Source organism: Phycodurus eques, chromosome 1, assembly GCF_024500275.1.
Source record: "Phycodurus eques isolate BA_2022a chromosome 1, UOR_Pequ_1.1, whole genome shotgun sequence".
In the NCBI taxonomy this organism is placed as follows: domain Eukaryota; kingdom Metazoa; phylum Chordata; class Actinopteri; order Syngnathiformes; family Syngnathidae; genus Phycodurus; species Phycodurus eques.
In genome coordinates, this window is record NC_084525.1 from 46,208,067 (window position 1) to 46,235,720 (window position 27,654).

At 49.8% G+C, this 27,654-nt stretch overlaps 1 protein-coding gene across 1 annotated transcript; it reads left to right on the plus strand.

Annotated features, from left to right (window-relative positions):
* Positions 1 to 742: 742 nt before the first annotated feature.
* marchf9 (membrane-associated ring finger (C3HC4) 9) lies at positions 743 to 27,224 on the plus strand. The gene is made up of 4 exons (XM_061666193.1): positions 743 to 1,870; positions 14,371 to 14,526; positions 19,877 to 20,069; positions 26,149 to 27,224. The coding sequence occupies exons 1-4, from the start codon at positions 1,499 to 1,501 to the stop codon at positions 26,478 to 26,480; spliced, it is 1,053 nt and encodes a 350-aa protein (XP_061522177.1). The 5' UTR covers positions 743 to 1,498; the 3' UTR covers positions 26,481 to 27,224.
* Positions 27,225 to 27,654: the final 430 nt, after the last annotated feature.

The following is a 27,654-nucleotide window of genomic DNA, read 5'->3' on the forward strand; positions in this document are numbered from 1 at the left end:
ATCGGAATACAATCGGAGTACAAGATTTCATTGCAGCATTCTGACAGAGTGCAATCCTGAAAGAGCCAATTTGTCTTGTCGTCTGCCGGGCATTACGTGTCGTCCGTCCGTCTCGGACGTGTTGTCTGTTTCACAGCGCCGACATGTTTTTTTTCTTTCTTTTTTTTTTTCAATAACTTTATTGGCCGTCAGATATTTACAGTACTACGTCAAAAGACACGCGACAAGGCTAAAAATAAACTCGCTTTTGGATTCAAATATACTGTGCACGATGGCGACGCGGAGTGAATGTCTTTCGCGGAGCATCGATCGGATCGGCGAATTACGAACTTAAAGCCGATCGGCATAAAATGCTAACTGTCCGATACCGATAGAGCCGATAAAATCGGTGTAAAGTCCATTCCTCGCTAATGATCAACTATGATTTCAGCATGTCGGAAAGGATAAATGTCATCATGCGTTCACTTTTGCGATTCCTGCGAAATCACAATGTGCCGTCGTCGGGGTGCCGCCCGGTGCCCGCGGGCAACCCCCGGCAGAGCGAGTCGGCCCGCGACGTCACACAACTTCTTTCCGGGTGGCACGACGAGTCCCCGAAGCCTTCGGTGTCCAACGTCTCCAATTGTGATGTTCGTTTGCGTTGGAAGGGAGACAAAAGGGCCGCTGGAAAAGAGGCGTCAGCACCGCGGACAGCGCCCCCTGCACGTGCCACAGGACAAAAGAAAAGGAAGGGAGAGTCTTTGTCGGCGGCCAGGATGTCAGCACGCTCGTTGCGGAAGTAGCTGCGTTTGGAGGAGGGCATCGATGGATGCGCTCCACTCGTCATCGACGGCCGCCCGCCTGCCCGCGTCGCTTGTTGGACGCCTCCATCCTTCGTCGGCCTTGTGCATGTGCGGGACTCGCATTTGAGGGGTGCCTCGTTTCGAGTTTTCCGTCGTCGTCGTCGTCGTTGTTGTTGTTGTTCCTTTCCTTTCCTTTCCTTTCCTTTCCTTTCCTTTCCTTTCCTTTCTTCCGCCCGCCCGCCTCCCTCCACCCACCCTTGATGGCGACGATGGCAGGCGCGGGGAGATACTCGGCGGTGTTTGGACAATGCCGACGATTGACTTTTCGGGAGCGCGTGGCAAAAGGAGAAGAAAGGAGACAGAAGGCGGTGATGTCGGACGATGACTGTCGCCGAGAGTCCCAGATGTGAGCGCGCGGACGTCGAGTCCCCCGCCTCGGCTAGCGAAAGGCGACGTAGGCTCGAGCGTCCCTTCTCTCGTCTCGTGCACATGAACACAAGGCGTCTCGCGTCTCGGGCTTTTGCTTTTGTCATTTTGTCCTTTTGCGTTTGCGTCGGAACACGGACGATACACTGTGAGCGGTCGACAGCGACCGATGAACGGGCGCCTTGTGAAATTCGACGAGGGCCAAGAAAGACGGGAGCGCGTCGAGTAAAGCCGCTCGCGCGCATCCTCCGGCCGGCCAGGCGTGCGTTCGCGTGCGCGCGGAGCCCAACATGTTCAAGTATCGGATGCGCATGTTTCTGAACGAACTGAAAGTGCTGGTGTCGATGCGATCCGATTCGAGCCAGTCCGGCTCGTCGCCCGACCCCGACAGAGAGCGACGCTCGGCCGCCGCCGCCGCCGCCGTCGCCGCCGTCCGCGTGATGGGCGGCTGCGGCTGGCCGCCCTTCGGCGACTGCCGCTCCCGGAACGACGACGAGGAGTACTACGGCAGCGAGCCCCCGCGGCCCCGGAGCCAGCTGCGGGCCTTGGACGACAAGGAGCCCAAGCTGCAGGTGCAGGGCCTGGACGCCGTGTCGCTGGCCAGCACCGCCAGCAGCCTGCGGACCCCCCAGTGCCGGATCTGCTTCCAAGGGCCCGAGCAGGTGCGCAAACGCAAACGCAAACGGTTGCGGCGGGTCAGGCCCGAGCGCTCCGCTGCCCACGTTGGAGCCTTTCGTATCCGGCTCGCGCTGTCTGAGAACAACAACGGCGACCGCGTCCTTCATTCGCTCATTCAAATGTGCTCAACTCATTGATCGTCCTTATTAGTCCCGAAGGGGGAAAGAAAAAAAGAGAGGGAAACCGCTGGAGCTTATGTTTTTGAGCAGCTTCAGGTCAAAGTACTAGTGCGCCCTTTGTCCTCGCTTAACATAAATGCATTCAGCGCACTTGTGGAACCGCTGCGTCTTTCTAGTCAGTAGCGCTGGGACCGTAAACTGGATCTGAAGGAGCCGTTTGAGCATTTGTTCCGCATCCTTCGTGCCCGGCTTAAGGTCCAGCTACTAGTGCGCCCTTTGCCCTCGCTTAACATAAATGCATTCAGCGCACGAGTAGAACCGCTGCGTCTTTCCAGTCAGTAGCACTGGGACCGTAAACTGGATCTGAAGGAGCCGTTTGAGCATTTGTTCCACATCCTTCGTGCCCGGCTTAAGGTCCAGCTACTAGTGCGCCCTTTGCCCTCGCTTAACATAAATGCATTCAGCGCACGAGTAGAACCGCTGCGTCTTTCTAGTCAGTAGCACTGGGACCGTAAACTGGATCTGAAGGAGCCGTTTGAGCATTTGTTCCACATCCTTCGTGCCCGGCGTAAGGTCCAGCTACTAGTGCGCCCTTTGCCCTCGCTTAACATAAATGCATTCAGCGCACGAGTAGAACTGCTGCGTCTTTCTAGTCAGTAGCACTGGGACCGTAAACTGGATCTGAAGGAGCCGTTTGAGCATTTGTTCCTCATCCTTCGTGCCCGGCGTAAGGTCCAGCTACTAGTACGCGCTTTGTACTCACTAATAGTGGTGTCACGGTACCAAAATTAGGACTTCCACACCACACCTGCATAAAGTACCTCGATACCGCGGCAAAAATCTAAAACGTCAGTCAAAGCAGTGAAATGAAAACCAACCAAACAACCTCAATTAGCTTGAAAAGTTACCTAATCATGGATTTTGCCCATTCTTAACAGGATTCCTTTTTTCATTCATTAGATCAATGCCTGCATTATCATCCATCCATTTTCTACCGCTTATCTGAGGTGGGGTCGCGGGGGCAGCGGCCTCAGCAGGGACGCCCAGACTTCCCTCTCCCCAGCCACTTCATCCAGCTCTTCCGGGGGGGGGGGTATCCCGACGTGTTCCCGGGCCGGCCGAGAGACGACTCTAAATTGCCCGTAGGTGTGAATGTGAGTGCGAATGGTTGTTTGTTTGTATGTGGCCGGCGACCGGTTCAGGGCGTACCCCGCCTCTCGCCCGAAGATTGCCGGGATAGGCTCCGGCACGCCCGCGACCCGCGTGAGGAGAAGCGGCTCGGAAAATGGATGGATGGATGGATGGATGGATGAATGATAATCATAATCATAATTAGAGCTGTCCCGATCCGACTTTTTCACTTCAGAGCCGATACCGAAATTGCAGCCTCGAATTTTGGCCGCCCCGATATCATCAATAATCATATCTCCTTGACTTATTTTATAATGCGGAATGTTCCAAAGGGCTTGGGTGAGGTGATATTACTCCAACAGACAACAATAATCAGCAACAGTCGGGAGGAGAAAAACGGACCCGTTTATTGTTAACCGATGGGCTACATATAGTAACTCTGAAATAAGAATGTACTACAATTGAATACAATAAATAAAAATGATATTCGAAAATAACTTCAATAAAACACAGTAATAACAAAAACGTTTTGGATTTAAAATGCAATATAACCACTGCTTAACTTAACCATAAGCATATTCTACATTAGAATTGATGAAGTCAAATTTCAATGAGAAAACCATGAAAAACAACCTCAGTAAATAATCAAATAGAAATGATACATTTGACGTGCAAAACAATTCGAGTTGAATGGATATCTTTTTTTCCTGTCAGTATATGGTGGGAACAGCAAGTGTGCAGAAAATACACTTTTGAACTTCTTGATGGAACTGGGGTTTAGTTTTCCTGACAATGGCTGTTCCTGCAGTGCACATCTTGGCCTCTGGGGGGAGTGTGCACTTGCAGTAACAAAGAAAGCAGAAGAACTCATGATCGATAATTGTTAATAGAACTCACTGAAGAATATATGACAGAGTATTGTTATGTTGCCTTTTTGTATGTGTTTATGCAGCATTAGTGTGCCAATATTCGTTATTTTGAGAAATATACGTGCCACAAGTTCAATGCTCATTTTTGTTAGCTCGTCAATGGTGTTTTTCATTCATTGTGAGCTAGCGATTTTTGTGAGCAAAAAAGAAGAAAAACACAAAGTCGGTGATGAATTTGAACACTCAATAGGTGTAATTTTGTGTCATGTTTGTTTAGTTTTACAGTGAACTTCAACTGGAGTGTCGATAGACAACAGGCAGGATCCACTTTAACTGCTTGTGACTACGTTAGCGCCTTGGCAGGCCGTTGTCGTGATCACGTGGGCTCTTCGTGCCGGCCGGGCGCTGCCGGATCGAAGTGCTGGAGCGCAGCGTGGAACGGCCCGCTTCTATAAATAGGCCATTTTAGAGCCAATCCGATCCGGTACTCGTTTTTTGCTGACGACGGACCGATTTTAGGATAGCAAAGATTGGATCGGTACACCCCTAAAAAAAATAATAACAACAACAATAAAAATCATGATTTTAAGTCCCTCAAGGCCACAGTAAAAACAGTTACAAGAAATACAATCAAAATAGCACAACATAAAACATCAATTAAAATCTCACATGATAAGGGAAATGTTAAAGTGAGTCAGCAGTCTCGAATAGGTGCGTCTTGAGTGTGGATTTGAAGCGGTTTCGTGAGTCTGTGTTCGGCAGGTCAGGTCGCGGTGACTTCCAAAGACCGGGGGCGAGCGGCTGAAGGCGGGCAGAAGGGACGGTGAGGTGGAAGGACGAAGACCTGAGACAACGTGAAGGAGGTTAGATACGGCGGGGCCAAGTTATTGATGGCCTTGAAAGCGCCGATCAATATTTTAGATTGGATGCGGTACTGAACAGGGAACAAGTGGATTTGTTGCAGGGCTCGAGTGATGTGGTGAGTGGAGGTGGTCCTTGTGAGTTCTGGAGAAGCTGTAGTTTTTGAGGTGACTTGTGGGGGAGACCAAAAAGGGAAGAGTTAACGCAATAATCCAAGCAGGAAGTGACGAGGCGATCAACAAGGACAGCAGCAGTGTGGGTGAGGGTGTGTGTGGGGGCGGGGGGGAGCGAGGGATGGACGGAGGGCCAGTGATGTTCCTTAGGTGAAAGTATGCAGATCGGGTGAGGTTGTGAGTGGGATTTCACTTTTATCACTTTTTGTTGAGTTGTAGAAAGCTACACGAGAACCAGCGTTTGGGTTTGGAGAAGTAAGGCAGAAAAGAGGAAGAGTGACAGTGGGTTTGGTGGAGCGATAGAGCTGGGTGTCATCCACCTAAAAGTGAAAATGTAAGTTGAATTCATGGGGAAGAAAATTGCCAACAGGTAGGATGTTGGTGATAAAGAGGCGGAGTCCCAAAACGGAGCCCTGGAGGACACCAGAAGAAACGGGGACAGAATGATTTTACATGAACAAACTGGGTGTGGCCAGACAGGTAAGAACCGAACCACTGGAGGGCCGTGTGTGTGTCATGGCAATGTGGTGGAGTCTGTTCAGGAGGACGGTGTGGGAAATGGTGTCAACAGCTGCAGTCAGATCAAGGAGGCTGAGGATGGTCGTCGGCGATCTTGATGAGCGCTGTTTCGGTGCAAATGGAAGCGGCGGTCTTGGCTAAGCTTTTGGAGACCAATGGGAGATTGGAGAGGGGACGAAGGTTATTGAAATGATTTGGATCTGAACCGGGGGTTTTCGGTATTGGGGTCGTGGCTGCATTTTTGTATGATGTGGGAAAAATAGCAGTGGAGAGAAATGAGGGGATGATGTTCGTGATGAGGGGGAGCGGGGATGGGAGGCGAGCTTTTACCAGAACAGTCGGGTGGGGGTCGAGTTGGCAAGTGGAGGGCTTGGAGCGACGGCTGATTTCTGAAATGTCAATGGCAGAAAGCAGAGTAAAACTGAATGGATTTTATTGTCGCGGTGTCACAGAGGCGGAGGTTTCGATGGGACCCACGGTGGATGGACCTGCCGTTCGATGCCGTGGTGGAGCTGAAGGGTCGGTGGAGCAGTGCAGTCGCTGGAGAGTGGACATGGATAAGGATGCTCTAAACCAGCAAGCTCCGCACTTGCACTCTGGTAGTCCGCATAGTTGTAAGAAACACAAAAGACTCCGGGAAGAAAGCGAAGAGGAGCAAGGCCGCTGTCTTCCGCCGGGCTCCTCAGATCGACAGGCCGTAGGTAAGGGCTCCCGTGTATGAGCCGGTCAATCGCTTAAAATCAAGTTCGGTTGTGCAAGAAAAGATTAAAGGGAGTTTCAAACATTAAAACAAAGTCAAAGAACCCGGTGAGCAGCGGCAGGATAGCGTGGCGGCAGAGCGCGCCGGCGTTCACGTGACGTATGCGGTGATATCGAGGCTATCGAAGCCCTTCGTTGATATCCAGCTCCGGGTCCGTGCACTAGTATGCTCGGAGTCTAGCGCAGCTGACTTCAGGCCAAAGGCGGACTACGCCCTGAACCGGTCGCCAGTCCGTCGCAGGGCAAATGTAGACACGGACAACCATTCGGACCGTCACTGAGTGGGAACTGAACCCACGCTGCCTGCACCAAAGTCAGGCGAGTGCACCACTACACCATCAGTGACTATTGCCTTAAACACATAAAAAAGATATTGAACATTGCATGGACATGACGATAGGATTCCACCAAAGCTAACTCTTTTGTCGTGAAGATGTTGACTAACATTTAATTGCACATTGTTTAACTATTGCCGTAGATTGATTTTGACAGGGGTGTATTCTACAATACGCTGGTACTCGTGGTAGTTCAAATCTCTTGTGTTTTGTAATGATGAACAAGAGACTTGACTTGCTTGCGACACCATTTACTTCCTGAATAGGAACACGACGTACTAATCGATACGTTTGGCTCGTATTGGCGCAAAACTCGGTCGTGACGCTCATGACCTGGCCTTATGAACAACATACAATATACAGTAACAAATCAAATACAGATTTACCGGAATATAAATGCATCCATCCGTCCATCTTCTTCCGCTTATCCGAGGTCGGCTCGCGGGGGCAGTAGCTTTAGCAGGGACGCCCAGACTTCCCTCTCCCCAGCCACTTCATCCAGCTCTTCCGGGGGGATCCCGAGGTGTTCCCGGGCCAGCCGTGAGACGTAGTCTCTCCGGCGTATCCTGGGTCCAGGGAGGCGTACGGGAGGCATCCTAAACAGACGCCCAGCCACCTCATCTGGCTCCTCTCGATGTGGGGGAGATGCTTCTCACCCTATCTCTACGGGAGAGCCCGGACACCCTGCGGAGGAAACTCATTTCGGCCGCTTCGTATCCGGGATCTCGTTCTTTCGGTCACGACCCGCAGCTCGTGACCATAGGTGAGGAAAGGAACGTAGATCGACCGGTAAATCGAGAGCTTCGGTTTTCGGCTTAGCTCCTTCTTCACCACAACGGACCGAAACAAAGTCCGCATCACTGCAGACGCCGCACCGATGCGCCTGTCGATCTCCCGTTCCGTTCTTCCCTCACTCGTGAACAAGATCCCAAGATACTTGAACTCCTCCACTTGGGGCAGGATCTCATCCCCGACCCGGAGAGGGCACTCCACCTCTTTTCGACTGAGGACCACCTGCAAAAAGCAAAGATGCAATACTGGGCCATCAAACCGGACCCCCTCCACGCCTCGGCTGCGCCTAGAAATTGTCCATAAAAGTTATGAACAGAATCGGTGACAAAGGGCAGCCTTGGCGAAGTCCAACCCTCACCGGAAACGAGTCCGACTTAACTGCCGGCAATCCGGACCAAACTCTGACACCGGTCGCGCAGGGACCGAACAGCCCGTATCAGGGGGTTCGGTACCCCATACTCCCAAAGCACCCCCCACAGGACTCCACGAGGGACAAGGTCGAACGCCTTCTCCAAGTCCACAAAACACATGGAGACTGATTGGGGGAACTCCCACGCACCCTCGAGCGGAGACAGCATTGTTGTAGCATGCGGGGTGTTTCTGTAAGACAACAGACAAGCACTGAGGCGTCGTTTGAGGGACTGTGAGCTTGGTGAGGATTTGTGCGCTTGCTTCAATGTTTGTACACATCTTTCTGCAAGCCCATTTGTAGCAGGATGATAAGGCGCAGACTTAATGTGCTGAATAACATTTTCTTCCATGAACGTTCGGAACTCCTCTGACACTAGCCGTGGGCCATTATCACGAACAAGTTGTTGAGGTCGACCAAATCGGCTGAAGCTAGACCTGAGCTCTTCAACGGTTCTCTCTGCAGAGGTGCTCTTCAAGACAGCTGCTTCTGGCCATTTACTATGAGCATCAACTACCACTGAGAACATTCGGTTCTCCAATGGTCCCGCAAAGTCGATGTGAACTCTTTGCCTCGGTTCCTCAGGCCAGCTCCAGGGATGTAAGGGAGCCAGTTGTGGGAGGTTTCTCACTTTTTGGCAGTCAGTGCATGACCTTGCTTTCTCCTCTATGGGTGCATCCAGGCCAGGCCACCAGAAATAACTCCGTGCCATTTCTTTCATCCGCACCATTCCACAGTGTCCCTCATGAAGCTCAGCAAGCCCTTTCTCTCTCAGCGGTGGTGGAACGATGACACGATAGCCCCATGAAAGGCATCCGTTTTGGACTGAAAGTTCATCTCGTCGCACCAGATACGTCTTGAAAGCGGGTGTCATCTCTCCTCTCCTTCCCCGAGTGATGATATCAACAACCTCGGACAAAACGGGGTCAGTGCGCGTATATTTCTTCATGTGAACTGAGGTGACTGGAGCAGCTGTCACCTCCTTGAAGCAAAACATTTCAGCCCGCGTAGGCTCAGCGTGTGTGACAGGTCAAGGAAGCCTAGAGAGCCGTCAACATTTTGATGCTGGTCTGACTTCCTATACTTGATGACATACTGATGGGCAGACAACAGCAGAGCCCATCGCTGCGTACGGCCGGCTGCCAGCGATGGAATGCCCCTATGAGACCCAAAACTAGATGTTAGTGGTCGATGGTCTGTCAGTAGCGTGAATTTCCTGCCAAGGAGATGATGGCGACCCATCAGAGCGGGATAATTCCCCGAAACGACATGCGGTGGAAGAGTCTTTTTCAGTTTGTTATATTCCACTGCCACATACGCAACTCCTAACAGTCGTACGGACTCCTTAACTTCAATTTAGTTTTTCGAAGAGCAAGGTGCTGTAGTTTGGTATTGTCAACAACGTTGGATACTGTGGATACACGTGTACCAGTGTCCACCTGCATCCTGACGGGATGGTTCTCCAGTAATGGTGTGACCCAGTATCCGTCCTCATAACAGATAAGATATGCACTGTGTCTTCCTCTGACTCACAATTGCTCGTCTCATCTTCTTCGTGTTCCATCTTATTCACATAGTTCTTCTTATTTTCCCCACTTCTCTGTCGCTCGTTATACGGCTTGCGTGTCTGAGTTTTCCTACGTCGACAAACACGTTCAATGTGGCCCGTCTTACCACATTTTTTACAGTCTAAGTCTTCACACCAACATTCAGGTGCCTGGTGTCCCGCTTTTCCACAACGGTAACACAAGTGGCCAGCTGTCGTTTTCTTTGTGGACTCCGTGAACACCTTGTGCACTTGGGTTGACACACTTAGCTGCTGTGCTTCTCCATTGGTGTGCTAATTTCTATTGCCTTCTCCAGTCGTAGGTTAGCTTCTGTCAATAATCGTTTTTGAATAGCCTCACTGCGTAGACCACACACCAGACGTATAGTGTCACGTGTTGCCAGTCCAAATCCGCAATGTTCAGATAAGCTACAAATTGTGAAGCGGATTCCCCCTCTTCCAGTTTCCTTTTATGGAATCTGAACCTCTCTGCAATGACCAGCGGCTTTGGTGCACAGTAGTTTTTTAATATAGCCACTATTTCCTCACATGACTAGTTTCCTGACTTGTCTGGTTGTACCAGACTACGCAGCAGGTTGAATGTTTTTCCTCCCATAATACTCAGAAACGTTGGTACCACAATATAAGCACTCAAACCTCTCGGTATAAGAAGTCCATTGTTCTCCATTTTTGTCAAACGCCCCCATCTGTCCGACCGGCGCAGCCATCTCAGCGGTGAGTCTTGCGGTAACTTTTACTTTCCACCAGCAGCGACGTCCTCCTTCGAACACGAACACGGCTGTTATCTCACCGCACCGCCTGGTCAGCCACGACGTCGCGGAAGACACCCACGAATGACCGCTTTAAAGGCGGACTTCTTATTACCGCGCCGAAAACAACAAACGTGAGGTCGTACCTGGTCGCCGGTTTTGTGATATACTTCTCTGTGAGAGTATAACAATCAATGAAGACACGGGAGACGGGAAGCCATTGCACCTGCGTTTGTATTCTCTTCTTTTTTACTCAACGTGGAACCACGTAATGACGTCACCATTCGCATATGCCAGTGCGCATCGCGGCATACGTAAAAGGGGACAACGCAAGAGATGAATACGCAACAGAACCGAACCGTGGATTTTGCGAAGTGTTCCACCCCTCGTGTCCCCTAATCAGTCTGATCACGTCACACATCCTTAAAACGGCTGTTCTCATGAAATGTAGTGGCCCTCGTACGAGCCAGATCGGAATCGATCACGTCACATGTAAACAGTTGACCGGTGATTTTCATTCGGAAGGATTTCAATCGGATAAACAAAAAAAGTCTGCATGTAAACCCGGCGAGACACAAATAAGCGTAATAACAAACACTTCAGTTTCTTCGCATTTCCAAAAAGATTTGTTGGCATAAATTGCAGTGTTTTTTTATTTTGATTTCCACAGAGCTGTATATAGTATATCAAAGATTTAAACATAACTACACATGCTTGCGCAGAAGCACTGTAACCGATTCTGTTCATAACGTTTATGGACAGAATTTCTAGGCGCAGCCGAGGCGTAGAGGGGGTCCGGTTTGGTGACCTCAGTATTGCTTATCTGCTTCTTGCAGATGATGTGGTTCTGTTGGCTTCATCAAGCCGTGACCTCCAACTCTCACTGCAGCGGTTCGCAGCCGAGTGTGAAGCGGCTGGGATGAAAATCAGCACCTCCAAATCTGAGGCCATGGTCCTCAGTTGAAAAAGGCTGGCGTGTCCTCTCCGGGTCGGGGATGAGATCCTGCCCCAAGTGGAGGAGTTCAAGTATCTTGGGGGGGGGGGGGAGAATGGAACGGGTGATTGAGAGGCGGATCGGGCGGCGTCTGCAGTGATGGATGCATATATATATATATATGCAGGTTGGATAGGGTTAGAAAATGAGGTCATCAGAGGGACAGCCAAGATTCGATGTTTTGGAGACAAAGTTAGAGAGAGCAGACTTGGATGGTTCGGACAAGTCCAGAGGAGAGAGAGTGAGTATATTAGTAGAAGGGTGATGAGGATGGGGCTGCCAGGCATGAGAGCTCAAGGAAGACCAAAGAGAAGGTTGACGGATGTCGTGAGGGAAGACGTGAGGGCAGTTGGTGCTAGAGAGGAGGACCCAGGCGATGGAAAAGGATGACACGCTGTGGCGACCCCTAATGGGACATGCCCAAAGGAACTGAAGCATTTATGTCATGAACAAATGGAGACTGGACCCAAGAGCAGGCGGAGGCTGAGAGGTTCTGATGAACAGTTTATTGAAAAAGGGAATCGTAGATGGTCCTTGAGGTGCGCTGGCGGGTTGTGGCGGCAGGGAATGCGTGGCAGGCGGTGACGAGGGCAGGCGGCCGGCTTGGCGGTAGGAATTTACTTGGCGACGAACACGGAGGGAACACTGAGGACAAGGAGAGACACGGAGGTCAGAAAGGAGACGAGGAATTGTGTCGCTTACGTGGAGACCGGGGAGCCGTTGTACCGCTGGAGAAGCTGTAATACTCTGGCAAGGCTTTCCGGGATCAGGCGGGCTTAAATGCAGGTGGTAACGAGGGCTGATCGGTGACAGTTGCGCGGCCGAGGAAGGTGCTGGAAAGAGAGGGGAGAGTGAGAGAAAGAGCGAGAGGGCACAAAGCGCCACCCAGGCTCCAACAATAGAACTGCAGGATGGCTCATTGGAATTTAAAGTTTGTTGACTGCAGGGCCTTTAAAGGTAAGACTGTTGCTGCTACGATAAGTGCTCTCAATGCATTTCAAGCGCAGATGAACATTTGCTCTGTGCATTTACAGACAAAGAATGTGCTGCACTTTCCTTCTGTGTAAATGGTGCTGAAAAACAGTGCTTATGCATCTGGGACTTTTGACAAAGTTGTAGAAAAGTACTCATAAAGAGACTTGGGCAAATGTTTGAGAGAAGGTTTTGTGACCTTTGTCAACTTGAGCCTTGTTTGTCGTCGCTTTCATGAACGTTCCATTGCTGTGCAACTAAGTGCGATGTTCAAGTGCAAGCCTGGATGCTGGACAGGTGGGAATTGAAATTGTGGCATTCCAAAACGATCGGGATCAGGCTGCACCAAACCTTCGGCGTCTTGTTGACACAGAAAGGTACGGTGGTTTGTGTCCAGCAGCGAGAAAGGTGTCCATCTGCCTTTTCTGACATAACTTTGTCAAAAACTAACACAGAACACGCCCCGCTGATAGACACCTGCAAGACTCGCTCAGGGTTGCGGAGTCAAATCACAACAGCGGGCAATGCCAGGCTTCCACGCACAGACAAAGAAACACAGAGATGTTGTCAGTGGCAACCTGGCAGTGCCGTGGCAAAGTTTCATTCAAATATTGGAAAATTGTTCAAAAGGATTTAAAAATGTCAGATTTGAAAAGCTGAAAGTCGATCTTTGTATGTTACATCCGTCATTCATAATACATTTGTACAAACATGGTCCAGCATACTGTCGTTCATGATTCATAAACAAATTGTTAGCGGCGATGAAAACATAATGACATAATGATTATTCCTACACTTGCAAAGGTTGAAAGAAATAGTGTTGAGTGTGAATACTGTGAGAAATCATGAATATGATCAATGTCTTCAATAATAATCAACATGAATACATTTGAAAAAAAACATTTATAATTCTAGGTCATCTCAGCAAATCTGTAATTTCACAAGTGTGTATCAAACTGGTAGCCCTTCGCATGGATCGGTACCAAGAAGTCGGTCTCGGTTTGAAAACGGTCGGTGACCCCTGGATTACAGGAGACAAATTGTTTCGTCGCCTTTCGTTTCCCACAGCTGATGATCTCAGTGCTTGGCAATCACAGCTCGGGACCTTCTCGCCATCACGTCGCACGTACTTACGGGGGGCAAAAAGTTCGACGATTCTTGGCGTCAATAAACAAGGGCTTCCGTGCCGTTTGACCAAGACAAAGCCATTGAGGAAACAGGCGAAACGGCTTGACTAATGAGTTCAGCCTTCTTCTCTACCGCCATAGTTTGAATGTGTGACGTGTCAGTCGAAAACAAGGCCAGTTGCTTCCGAGGGAGATGGAATGCTGGTCGTAATTGACATGTGAACGGGTAAATTGATTCCAGAAGAGACTGGTGGGAAATGCTGGAAACTCATACACAGAGAGGGACCGACTCCCGAATGGACTTTTGTGTCGCTCGCATTAATGGTACAGACGTGCTCGCCTGACCCTGAAACGGATAGCCCCTTGTCGACTGGACGCGGTCGTTATGTTTTGCTCGATGGCTCAAAGACAACGCGAGCAAATCTTTTCGACGTAGAGGCACCGGTGAGAAAATGGCTTCCGCAAACCCCACGGAGGGTTAGTTTCCAGTCTGTCCGTTACAAATGGCGACTACGTCTTGCAATCTTTGACGCCCCCGTGATCTTTTTTCTCCCCACCCACAGGCTCTGCTGGATTAAGTTAGTTTTTTTTTTTTCTTTTCTCACATTGCGACAGAGGGAAAACCTGAAAGATTACTTTGCTTTAGGGTCATTGACCCCAAATAGGGGGGAAGAATATGGTCGAATAAACTCGGGTGATCCCGCACCAGACAGTTACTGTGCAAAAAGATAATTAGTCAGTGAACTTCTTTTTAAGCGAATATCCTCACATTGTTTGGATTGTCCAAAAGCTTCCGAGAACGGAAGCGGCTCCGAGAAATGCTGCTAACTGTGTATAAATGGGCTCTGTGTCAGTAAAATGCTCAGATCGTCTGTCTGCGTCTTATTTGAGCCCATCTATTTCTCCACGGCAGAAAGACGATCGAAAAAATACACGGCGATGCAACCCCAAACACAATACGTTTCTGCCATGCTTTTCAGTACACGTCAGCGGTAGTCAATCGCTTCCTGCGACCCGGAGGTACCCTGGTGCCTATTGTCTTCAAATATTACTCCACCTGTGCAGTATGGGTTTCCTGACTTGCCGCGGTGCCTCTTTTGTCCCGCAGGGCGAGCTATTGAGCCCGTGCCGGTGCGACGGGTCCGTGCGCTGCACCCACCAGCCCTGCCTCATCCGCTGGATCAGCGAGAGGGGCTCCTGGAGCTGTGAGCTGTGCTACTTCAAGTACCAGGTCCTGGCCATCAGCACCAAAAACCCCCTGCAGGTATGTCATCCGTCCGTCCCTCTCTCACTTGGGACAGCTCAAACGTAGCCAGTAGCGTTCAAAATAAGAGCTCGCCAACATGAGCGACCAGATCAATCGCTATTTTGGTCGGAAATATATGACGACACGGCAAATGATTTCCCAATGGAGTCGTAGAAAGCCATCGGACTCGACATTTAAATTTGCGTGCTCCCGAGTCTGCGCAATCAAATAAGTCATCGAAAGTGCCCTGTTGAAAATAAGAGCAGCGTGGCGCTCGTTCATTCTGTCAAATAAAAAAACAGGTGTGAAATCATCTCGGACTGGAAGAAGTTCTCGCAAACAGTGGTTATTCAACTAAATATTCAGTCACGTTTGTTTGTACGGCCCTTAATCACTCTGTCTCAAAGGCCCGCGGTTGGCAACGATTGTCCACGTGCCCTCATCTAAACCCCCCGATCGGCCAAGGAAAAATTCCAAACCTCGTTTTGGGAGAAAGGACGACACCTTGAGAAGGGACTGCGGATGATGACCAGGCTGCAATGGATGCCGAGTGGGCAACACGTATCACCTAGTTTGGTGCTGTGCAATGTTCACGAAGATAGCATAAGAGTCCATTTCAAGAGATGAAAGAGGTCCCGCCTCAGGACCCGGCCCGCTCGGTCGGGAACGGAATCCTCCGCGACATCCGCTACGGGGGAAGCGGTCCACCTCAGATCTCGTCCCGGTCAGTCGGTGCAGAACCCAAACGGCGACATCCTCAGATTCGGTCAACGACACCAAGCCCTCTCTCCGAGCGGGAGAGATAAAGGGAGACAATCGGCAGTCATGTGCTTTAACTAAATGCCAAAGAGTAGAGAGAAGTCTGAAGTGGGGTTTTAAACATTGCTGCTGAGGTAGCAGCTCTAAATAGCTGCGGTAGGGCAATCCAGCGTACTGGAGCCCGAGTAGAAAACGCGCAAGCGCCGCCGGCGCTCTTTCTGGCTCTCGGAGTCACCAAAAGACCAGCGTTTTGCGAGCGTAGCTTTCGGGACGGAACGTACGGTACAACTAAGGCTTCGCTCACCCTGCGTGGCGTGATGCTTAATACGGATTCGTTTTTTGTTCAATCTTTGACAAGACGCAGCTCTGGTAATATTCTTCATGTGCTTTTGAAAGGCGCGAGTTGAGTCAAATAGATTTTTGGCTGAATGGTCAAAACTCAGGTGTTGTCCTTCAACGGGTGGCTGCGTTGAGCAGGGCCAAACATCAACAGCTCGCTTTTGTCAGGGTTGAGGAGCAAAACGTTGCGGGACATCCGTCGTTTGATCTCAGCGAGACACGACTCCAGATTACGCCGATTGTGCGCGTTAGTTGCTCTTCATGGCGTTTGTCGCTGCGCCGTGTCGCCGTAACGGTGACTCGCGGGATGCTTCTTTTTCCGGCTTCAGCTATTTTTTTTAACAGCCTGCGATTTGAATTGTCTTTTTTTCCTGTAATTTCAAAATGGAAACATTTTTCTTCATGCGTTGAGTTCAAATATAATATGCAGTGTTTCCAACGCATTGACATAAAAACTATGACAAGGATCACTGGGGAACGCAACTTTTGTTGAGTTAGCGCTGACAGCAGTTTTTAAAAGTAAACGACACGTTTGCTAGGTGTGATCTCTTTCGATTTGAGTAACATAATAATACCATACAACTTTGGATAATCATTTCCAGATTGATATATTTTTTTTACAAATCGTAATTGTTTTTTGACGGCGGTGCATTCTGGGTCGTGGCGTCAAATGGGGACGTGCCCGACGCCCGCGTCGCAGCCCCCTGACGGCGATGAACGCTGTTCAGCCGTTTCGGTTCCAGCCGGAGTGTGACGAGGGAAGCGAGGAGAGTGAGGAAGACACGAGAAACGAGAAATGAGGATGAAGATGACGCGTGTGAAGAGACTCGAGTCGGTCATATTCGGCGGTGGATTCGGAGCTCGTGCTAATGTGGGCCGATGGAGACGCGTGGCCAGCGCGTCCTGTCTTTCGCGTCTTTTTTGCTCGGCTTCCGCTTGTCACACGCGGCCGTTTAGGCTCCTTTGTGAGGAAAGAATCCAAAGAAAGAATCCGGGCTGAAGTGGCGAGAACACAGCCGCGGATCTTTCGGCAGCTCAACTCTTCCGACCGTTTCTTCAACTTTCTCTCGCCGGCAAAGCTACGAATGCTTCCCTCCTTTTTTGCATTCCGTCCTGATTGGAAATTGCATCCAAAAGCGCCGCACTACGGCATTTTTAACTCTTTTCGCTGACGATAAAAGATGTTCGCAAGTGGCTAGCTTAGCTCCACAGAGAGCAGCAACGTAACCATTTCACAACAGCCCAGAATGCCTTGCGCACGCTAAAGCATGGTGGCGAAAGAGTATCTCATTATGGACTAAAACATTTGTTTTTTTAACTCATAGGAGTCAATTAGCGGCACGGTGAACGACCGATTAGAGCGTCAGCCTCGCAGTTCCGAGGACCGGGGTTCGATCCCCGGCCCCGCCTGTGTGGCGTTTGCATGTTCTCCCCGTGCCTGCGTGGCTTTTCTCCGGTCTCCTCCCACGTCCCAAAAACATGCGTGCTAGGTTAATTGACAACTCTAAATTGCCCGTAGGTGCGAATGTGAATGTGAGTGCGAATGGTTGTTTGTTTGTATGTGCCCTGCGATTGGCTGGCGACCGGTTCAGGGCGTACCCCGCCTCCTGCCCGATGACAGCTGGGATGGGCTCCGGCACGCCCGCGACCCGCGTGAGGAGAAGCGGCTCAGAAGATGGATGGATGGAGTAAATGAAAAATATATACCACTGTATTTCACTAATAGAGGTCAGTAGTTGTAAAATGGAATGTATTTGTCATTTCAATCGGAGCTCACTTTAACAAGTGCGGAATCCGAAACTGATCTCACGTTGTCGAACAAAATAAATATATACAGTACCTATGTAAATAAAACACTAAGCTGGAATAGTTACAAGCTTTGAAAACTAAAAAAAACCAGCATAATACAAAATAGAACTTTTTTGTAACCACGGTATGCCCGTGGTTACAAGTTTAAGAGAAAAGCCAGCACAAATCCTCTTAATTCCTACTATGCTGGCTTTCTGTTTGCAGATATTGATAGTGGTGACCTAATGGGAGCTGCACAAGCAAGTTGCCACGTAGCTGTCGACGAGTCCAAACGTAATCGGCCGGCAAGTCTTACTGCAGCTAATCAGTGGAATTTTGCTTATGTGGAGGGTGAGCTGTGGAGAAAAAAACTGACTGCCATTTTGGAACCGGCGTGCCAATTTTAGTTTGAATCAACATAAAAATCGAAATCTAACTCTGTGCCGCTCCACTTTCTCCAGCAGCCATTTTTTCCCGTGGCTTCATGCTCAATAATCACACCCCGCAGTCGAGGGAAGCGGGATGAGCAGAACGTCATTTGCATTCGAGTTCATCGACTTGAATGACGAATGGCATCACGCATCCCATTTGCTGTCACGCAAGTCCAACGTGAAATTGTCCACTCGTGTCATTGAAAACACTCTCTCTCCCTTTTTCCATCGCAAACGACAAGCATGCATTTGTTTATTGGGAGCGGGACCCAAATCTGATTTTGAATCTCAAATCATGAACACATTTGCTCAGCTTCTTTTTTCGCTGACGTCCAACGTTCGTGTGGCAAAACTCGCTGCGAGGCGCAAATTGCCATCTGACAGTGGGAATGGAAAAATCGAGTAAAAATGTCCATCTTGTTGCATCATTCCTATCATATCATAGATAGAAAGAAAGAAAGATACTGTATGTACAGGATCCCTGTACCCACGGGTATCGTGGTAAATTTTTCATTCTTTGTTATATTGCAGCCATTTGCTAACATCATTCAAATTCATTTTTTTCCTCATTCATGTACACACAGCAAAAAACGGAATTGTTCCATCTTTTGCAGATTTATTCAAAAAGAAACACTGAAATATCACACAGCCATAAGTATTCAGGCCCTTTGCTGTGACGCTCAGATAATTACGAACTCGGGTGCTGTCCATTTCTTCTGATGATCCTTGAGATGGTTCTCCACCTTCAGTGGAGTCGAGCTGTGTTGGATGATACTGATCGGACTCGATTAGGAAAGCCACACACTTCTCATTGGCTCTGACATGCATCGTCAGCCGTAAGGTCTTATGGAGACAGGTGTGTGGCTTTCCTAATCAAGTCCAATTCGTTCAAATCAAACACAGCTGGACGCTGGACTCCAATGGAGGTGGAGAACCGTCTCAAGGACGATCAGAAGACTGCGATTGGCCGGCAACCAGTTGAGGGCGTACCCCGCCGCCTGCCCGATGACAGCTGGGGTGGGCTCCGGCACGCCCGCGACCCCAGTGAGGAGAAGCGCGACAGAAAATGGATGGATGGATGGATCATCAGAAGAAATGGACAGCAGCCGAGTTCAATATGAGCGTCACAGCAAAGGGTCTGAATACTTATGGCTGTGGGATATTTCAAATGTCAACAATTACCTCTTTTTTCTGTCAATATGGGGTGCCTTGTCTACATTAATGAGGGGAAAATAAAAAATATTTTAGCAAATATAAGAAAGGGTGAAAAATTTCAGGGGGTCTGAATACTTCCCGTACCCGCTGTATCTATCTAAGATGCCACACGTGCAACCTTGAGTGTTGGAAAAAAACCAACCTGTTTTTATTAAGGAAGACACGGCTCCCCACTATCGAGTGTGTGTGTGCAGCCTCTCTGATTGGTGGAGCTTGCTGTTGCCATGGAAACGTGTGTAAGTCGGAAACCAGGAAACAAAGCACTCGGCCGTGTCAATGAAGCATAACATCCCGGATAATACAATCGGTCGGGTAGATTTTCATGAAAACGACTTCCTCCTACTTTCCAAAAAGGTTTCCGTGAAACTGCCCGCAGGTGTCCCTGCTCATTTGTCGATATGTGCCCTGCCATCGGGCGCCAGCCCGTCCAGAGCGTGCGCCACCTCCCGCCCAAAATCAGCTGGGAAAGACTCCAGCTCACCCGTAAGTCCAATGAGAAGAAGTGCCCCCCCCCCCGCTTCAAAAAAAAATAAAATAAGAATTGATGGCTTCTGTAATAATAATATCCATTTTAAATTGAACACATTTGCATTGAAATCATTTGCATATAATCTTGAACAACATTTATTCAGGTATGTACAATTTTTATTTCACGTTTTAAATGTTCGTTTTAAATGCACCGTGTTACGGTGACTTACAACGATATTAAATGTACTTCTTGGGATTGTGCCTCAGACCTGTTAGACGAATTGAAGCCTTCCTTTTGACAGTGTGGTACTTGTTGAGTCCGGACGAGTCTGTCCAGCGCTGTGTAATTCCTTCCCGCTGCGCTCCAGTGGCAGGCCATCTCGCTGACGGTGATCGAGAAGGTGCAGATCGCCGCCATCGTGCTGGGCTCCCTGTTCCTCATCGCCAGCATCTCCTGGCTCATCTGGTCCTCCCTCAGCCCCTCGGCCAAGTGGCAACGGCAGGACCTGCTCTTCCAAATCTGCTACGGCATGTACGGCTTCATGGACATCGTCTGCATCGGTAAGCGCGCCGCAAACGCACGGCCGGACGACTGCGGTACAAAGAAATACCTCGCCAAAAAGTCCACTTCATTTAACCGATGAATTTTGGGGGGGAATTTGCACCGTTTGTAGTTGAAATACTAAGTTTTGTAGAAGCCTGTTTTCTTCTTGTTTGCCGTTATGGAAATGACGTCATTGTCAGAAGCAGAGAGCTGTGATTGAATGTTTTGCTTTGGACGGGGAACAACCGTGAAATATTTTCAAAATGTGAAATATATATATATCCGGCACGTTGATCATTTCCATCCGGCCCGTCAAAGATTGGTACGGAATCGCCCCAAATCATATCAAAATCATGGCTGCATTCATTTGACCCTGTCCTGTAATGCCCAGTGGTTCCACCAGGTGGCGCAGTAGGTACAGTGATACATTGACTTGACTTTGGCTGTTCTGTTTTTACTCTGCTACTGCTCTGAACCCTTCTTCAAACTTGAGTGGGCCAAAGAAAAGAAAAGTCGACTGAGTGCCGAGTGTTTAATACAGAATGGACAACTTCATACTTTTTCACCGAAGTCCGTCCGGTCAAAGGCTATATGTCTAATTTGTTAAGAAACCATTGCGGTTTTAGAGGAATGTAACATCAGCCGTCACCTTTCTCCCAAGCGTGCTGATTATGAAGCGATGGCTACGGCTCAGCGGTTAAAATCGAGCTTGCCGGCTCAGCAAAACAGCTTTATCTGACAAACTGCCATCCCAGATTCAGTCACGCAAGACCCTGAAACAGCACCACGGGAGCTGCAGATGGAACTGATTGATCTCCAATGTGACACTGTCTTCAAAGAGAAGTTCAACCCTCAAACCGGATGAGTTTTAACCTTCGTGAAGCGCAGACCCATTTCCAAAAATCCGGAAGATGGCACAGAGGATCCCGGTGGTGTTTGGCGCTACATGTGTGCGTCAACAGACTTTTAGTGTGAGGAACACCAACAAAACATCCTACAGATCCCAGCTGAGTGATGAAACCTCAAATGCGTTCTGAGAATTGCCACAACAAAACTAATACCAGACTTTGATGCACTGGCAAAAAAAAGGTGATCAACAAAACAACACTGTTCCCATTGAAAGTATATCTTAAGTATTAACACGACAATGCCTTTTTTTTTTTAAAAAAACATTTTTATATGTAAGCGTCTGGTCCTGGCTTAGCCCGGCTGTCAAATTTTAAAAGTCAATGTGGCCGAAAGATTTGCCCACCCCTTTGTTAGGGTGATGTCCTCAACGGTGACGCGCGATGGCGATGTCATCAACGAGTTCCAGAACGGCCCAGCTCCGATCTGCCCCGGCCTCGCTTGGCCCGGCCTTGCCTCCGTTGCTTTTCCATTCCAACTGGCATCAATTCAAAGTGGGAGGGACTGCGGCGGGATCAAGAAGACGGTGACGTGCTCAGTCGAACACAGGAAGAAAGCTGCTTTAAGCCCACCGCGCACTGCACCCGACTGGACCGGACCGCGGTCCAGAGTCCAGAGTTGCCGACGCACCTATCTCTAAGGGAGAGCCCGGACACCCTGCGGAGGAAACACATTTCGGCCACTTGTATCCGGGATCTCGTTCTTCGGGTCACGACCCACAGCTCTTGACCATAGGTGAGGTTAAGAACGTAGATCGACCGATAAATCGAGAGCTTCGCTTTTCGGCTTAGCTCCTTCTTTACCACAAAGGATCGATACAAAGTCCGCATCACTGCAGACGCTGCACCGATCCGCCTGTCGATCTCCCGTTCCATTCTTCCCTCACTCGTGAACAAGACCCCGAGATACTTGAACTCCTCCACTTGGGGCAGGATCTCCTCCCCGACCTGGAGAGGGCACGCCACCCTTTTCCAACTGAGGACCATGGTCTCAGATTTGGAGGTGCTGATTCTCATCCCAGCCGCTTCACACTCGGCTCCGAACTGCTCCAGTGAGAGTTGGAGGTCACGGCTTGATGAAAGCCAACAGAACCACATCATCTACGCCTCGGCTGCGCCTAAAGATTCTGTCCATAAAAGTTACGAACAGAATCGGTGACAAAGGGCAGCCTTGGTGGAGTCCAACCCTCACCGGGAACGAGTCCGACTTACTGCCGGATATGTGGATGAAATTCCGACGACTCTGGTCGTACAGGGACCGAACAGCCCGTATCAGGGGTTTGGTACCCCATACTCCCGAAGCACCCTCCACAGGACTCCCCGAGGGAAACGGTCGAACGCCTTCTCCGAGTCCACAAAACACATGTAGACTGCTAGGACGAACTCCCATGCGCCCTCGAGGACCCTGCCGAGGGTGTAGCGCTTGTCCACTGTTCCACGGCCAGGACGAAAACCACACTGCTCCTCCTGAATCTGAGATTTGACTTCCCGACGGACCCTCCTCTCCAGCACCCCTGAATAGACCTTACCAGGGAGGCTGAGGTGTGTGATCCCCCTGTAGTTGGAACACACCCTCCGGTCCCCCTTCTTATAAAGGGGGACCACCACCCCAGTCTGCCAATCCAGAGGCACTGTACCCGATGTCCACGCGATGTTACAGAGGCGTGTCAACCATGACATCCAGAGCCTTTAGGAACTCCAGGCGAATCTCATCCACCCCCGGGGCCTTGCCACCAAGGAGTTTTTTAACCACCTCGGTGACCTCAACCCCAGAGATAGGAGAGCCCACCTCAGAGAACCCAGACTCTGCTTCCTCATGGGAAGGCATGTCGGTGGAATTGAGGAGGTCTTCGAAATATTCTCCCCACCGACTCACAACATCCCGAGTCGAGGTCAGCAGTGCCCCGTCCCCACTATACACAGTGTTGGTGGTGCACTGCTTTCGCCTCCTGAGACGCCGGATGGTGGACCAGAATTTCCTCGAAGCCGTCCGGAAGTCTTTTTCCATGGCCTCACCGAAATTTTTGCCTCAGCGACCACCAAAGCTCCATTCCGCTTGGCCAACCGGTACCCATCAGCTGCCTCAGGAGTCCAACGGGCCAAAAAGGCCCGATAGGACTCCTTCTTCAGCTTGACGGCATCCCTCACCGTTGGTGTTCACCAACGGGTTCGACGATTGCCGCCCCGACAGGCACCGACCACCTTACGGCCACAGCTCCGGTCGGCCGCCTCAGCAATGGAGGCGCGGAACATGGTCCACTCGGACTCGATGTCCCCCGCCTCCAACTCCAGAGTGGAAGAGGACTGGTACCAGAGCCCAAGCTGTGTGTGGAGGCGAGCCCGACTATATCTAGTCGGAACTTCTCGACCTCACACACTAGCTCGGCTCCTTCCCTGCCAGAGAGGTGACGTTCCACGTCCCTAGAGCCAGCTTCTGTAGCCGGGGATCGGATCGCCAAGGTCCCTGACTTCGGCCACCGCCCAGCTCACATTCCATCCGACCCCTATGGCCCCTCCCACAGGTGGTGAGCCCACGGGAAGGTGGACCCACGTTACCCTTTCAGCTGTGCCCGGCCACCAGGCGCTCGCCTTCGAGCCCCACCTCCAGGCCTGGCTCCAGAGGGGGGCCTCGGTGACCCGCGTCCGGGCAGGGGAAAACGTCTTCCTGAATTGTTTGTCATCATAGGGGTTTTTGGAGCTGTGCTTTGTCTGGTCCCTCACCTAGGACCTGTTTGCCATGGGTGACCCTGCCAGGGGCATAAACCCCCAGACAACTTAGTTCCTGGGATCATTGGGACACACAAACCCCTTCACCACGAAACGGTGACAGCTCAAGGAGGGGTATATATTTACAACAAAGGATAATCATAAAAGACAAAATAACAGATTAACGGCATTTTATTCATTTCCAACGGGACAGACGATTTGAGATACAAGTTTTTTTTTAGCTAGGAGCTGCGGTGCGGCCGACACAACCTGGAGCTGAACACGCTCAAGATTATAGAGATGATCGTGGACTTCAGGAGGCATCCTTGGCCACGGCTGCCCCTCACGCTGTCCAGCTGCCTTGTGTCAACCGTCGAGACCTTCAAGTTCCTGGGAATTACAGTTTCTCAGGAGCTGAAGTGGGAGACCAACATCAACTTCATCCTCAAAAAGAGCCAGCAGAGGATGTCCTTCCTGCGGCTTCTGAGGAAGCACGGCCCGCCGCGGTCATCGAATCAGTCCTGTGTTCTTCCATCACAGTCTGGTTTGGCGCTGCCACAACAAAAGGACAAACCCCGACTGCAACGGACAATCCAAACTGCTGAAAAGATTGTCTGTACCCCCTACCCACCTTTCCACCCGACTTGCACGCTGGCAGATCTAAGACAAGAGCATGCAAAATCCTCTTGGCGCTATCGAACAAGGCAAACTAAAACTCGCAGACATTCCAACAGCTTCTTCCCTCTTGCCGTTCATTGGCACATCTGTAATTGTATCAGCCTTACCACATTCTGTTCTGTGTTTTTATGTCTCAAAAGTATTTTTTGTTCAAATGTCTGTCTATTGTCGTACTAGAGAAATTGCTTGAGGATTCCTTTGCACAACTGCCATTATATCAGTATCACCGCACGAGTGGTACACTTTCATTGCTCTATGACTCCCCATACTTGTGTTTTTGATGCCCTAAATGTATCTTTTGTCATAGTGGCTGTTTGCTGTTATACTAGAGTGGCTCCATCTACCAGAGACAAATTCCTTGTCTGTCTTGTAACACAGTTGGTCAATAAAGCTGATTCTGATTCGCATGTCCAAACTGGTACCTCTGCTGGTCACATTTCATATTACAGTTGATTCACTGTATATTACACAACACCGGCGTTGCAGCGGACCCTGCCACGTGACTATTGCGCACACTTACATCGCGATGACGATGCGCAAACAATATATCGTGCAGCCCTAGCAGAATGCGCTTGTCAAGTTTGCAAAGCGCCGTCAAACTCCAAAAGAAGAAGAAGAGCCAGCTGACAGCAAGAAACAATACACAACTCAGACAGGACATGACACACGTTAAGTCGACTTAAGTAGGGTGACGAAGTATTGGTACAGTACACCCTCGTGGGTGCCACGTTCCGGAAACCCCCTGACAAATTATTATATTACAAGTATTCCAATGCCAATGAAGTGAAAGTGCACATTAGAGAGAGGTGGCGGTATTTCATTTGTCCACTTGAGGTCGCCGTTCATACGCAACACGCTGTTCGGCATGCCCTGCTCGAGTGACGTGAACGACAGCCAATGCGGATGTGGTGTGAGCGGACGATTTCCCGGGTTAACCACTGGTCCTGTTCCTCACCCTCACTGTCCTGCCAATGTCGTCGGCAAAAAAGCATTATGGGTACCCAGAATTCATTGCGGCGATGTTTTAAACTAAAGTAGTGTAGTTGTAGAAAATCAAGCTAAACGTTGGCCTGTACTTGCATTTGTTGCTGTCGATATTGTTCTGAGTGTTTGCATTAGCGATCGGTCAGGCTAAGGTTGGTATTTGTGAATCTATTTCTAAAACTCTGACTGTGGCTTGTGTTTTAAACAGCGGCTTTCCGGGCATTTGTTTTGTATCCTCAAACAGTTCGGTGTCTTACCAGACGTATGAGTTGAGATTTACTTCGCAAGGTGTCTTTTTGTCTGTTGAGAAAAAGGCCCCAATTGACTTTCTGTGAGTCTTTGCTGCCACATTTCAATCGATTGGCAGAGACGTGCAGGTGAGTATTTACACGACACTGACCTTTTGGGGAAAATATCTGTGACGCACTGAATCCGCGGTAAATCAACCCGAGTACTTTGTTGATTCTCACCACGTCTTGATAACGTGTCCGTGACATGCTTTGGTCACTTTACTCCCAGGATCAAGTATTACAGACCTTTTGTTGAATTATTATGTATTTATTTCATCCCAAGATGAAATTGGCTCGTTTTAGGGGCGGATCTGTCTCATGGCCCAGATACCGCCGAGCCGATGGTGAGCTGGCCTTTCGATAGAATGAGAACCGGTGGGCCGGATCTCGTTTGCGCGTTCCTGCCGTCTCCTCTCAGTTGAAAATCCAAAAAGAAATACTCGAGTAAAGTAGCAGAAGCTACCGGGCGCGCACATCGATGAGCCTTGCTGACGACGCAAAGCCCGCTCAACGATGTCCTTTTCTTCCGACAGGCCTCATCATCCACGAGGGATCGTCGGTGTATCGCATTTTCAAACGATGGCAGGCCGTCAACCAGCAGTGGAAAGTTCTCAACTACGAGAAATCCAAAGACCTGGGCGACCCGGTGAGTGTGGCCGGCAAGGCGGGGGCCCGCGGCGCTCGCGGGACTCCTCAGGGCCTGGCGGGCGGCAGCGCGGGCCGCCGGGGCAGGAGGCTGAGAACTATTCTGAACCGCCGCTGCGGATACACCATCCTACACATCCTCAGCCAGCTGCGGCCCAACGACCCGCGGATCGGCGCCGCCCGCAACCGGGAGGTGGTGATGAGGGTCACCACCGTATGAGGCGGCGGGAAGGAAGGAACTCCTCGTGGCCTCGGAGCCCAGATGTACATGAGCGGAAGGATGCCGTATGAAATGGGAAAAGGACTCGCAGAGGAAGCGAAGGGAAGCGTCAACGACGCGCAGAGACACTCGCTGCGAATTCTCCTCTCGTTTCTTATCACTGAAGGAAGCCAGATGCTCCTTTTCAGCAACGAGGGAAGTGATGAAAAGAGGATCAAACCAATTTCAAAGACATCAAGGAAGGGCGGAAAGGGGGAAAGGAGCGCGGGGGCGTGAACGGCCTTTCTAACCTAATCCGAGATGACCAGATGTTGTGGGCGGTTTTTCCAGTTCAATATCAGGATTTCTTTCTCTTTCAGTTGATCCTCGCATTGCATTTGCATCTTTTGTTTTCGACTCAAACTTTGATTTTGGACGGATCGAGAAATCATGTCACTCCGTGCAGTACGTGCCGAGCCTTTCCAGACCCCTTAGTGTAATTCTTCATTTGAACGAGCTTATTTATCAATATTGGGCAATACGCCCAACCGAAAGAAAACAAACATGAACAAGGGCAGGAAGAGAAGAAAAATTCCCTCCAAAGTCATATAAAAATCCATGAGATTGAAATGACATTGAGACATCATCTCTCTGCAATAAATACATATTATGTACATTTCACAAGGAATTTTGCATGGGTATATCATTTTCTTGATCACATAACATCAACACAAATTTGCTCTGTTTCCAATGGTGCTTGCCAAAATAAACACTTTCAAACCATCCGATTTCAACTGTTTGTCAATGTGACAAAGTCCGGCAGTGTTTTTTCAGCCACCAAGCACAGATTCCGCCGAGTCACATTTGACGAGTCGACTATTGGATTCAAAGTGATCTCTTATTACTCCGTCTGCGATCTGCACGGATGTGTGCAACGGCCCCGACCGTACACTAGTTTAGTAACACAGATGATGAAAAAGCTGCAGTGAATCCCCATTTTCCCCTACCACAGGGATACGTCGCAGACCCACCCGCCAATGGGCAAAATATGCAAGACGGTATCGTTTTTATTTCGGGTTTTACCCCTCCCGCGCGGTGTAAACACATTTGAACACACTTAAAATGATTCAGGCAGACTTGGCGCCTTTTCCAAATCTTTTGCTGTTAACACACGGGAGACTATCGGATCGCATCA

Excerpts from the sequence above, each read along its gene's own strand:
- marchf9 (XM_061666193.1), top strand. The coding sequence starts at position 1,499 with ATGTTCAAGTATCGGATGCGCATGTTTCTGAACGAACTGAAAGTGCTG. Across the intron at positions 14,527-19,876 it reads GCACCAAAAACCCCCTGCAG|TGGCAGGCCATCTCGCTGAC; the intron begins GTATGTCATCCG and ends GCTGCGCTCCAG. Across the intron at positions 20,070-26,148 it reads CATGGACATCGTCTGCATCG|GCCTCATCATCCACGAGGGA; the intron begins GTAAGCGCGCCG and ends TTCTTCCGACAG.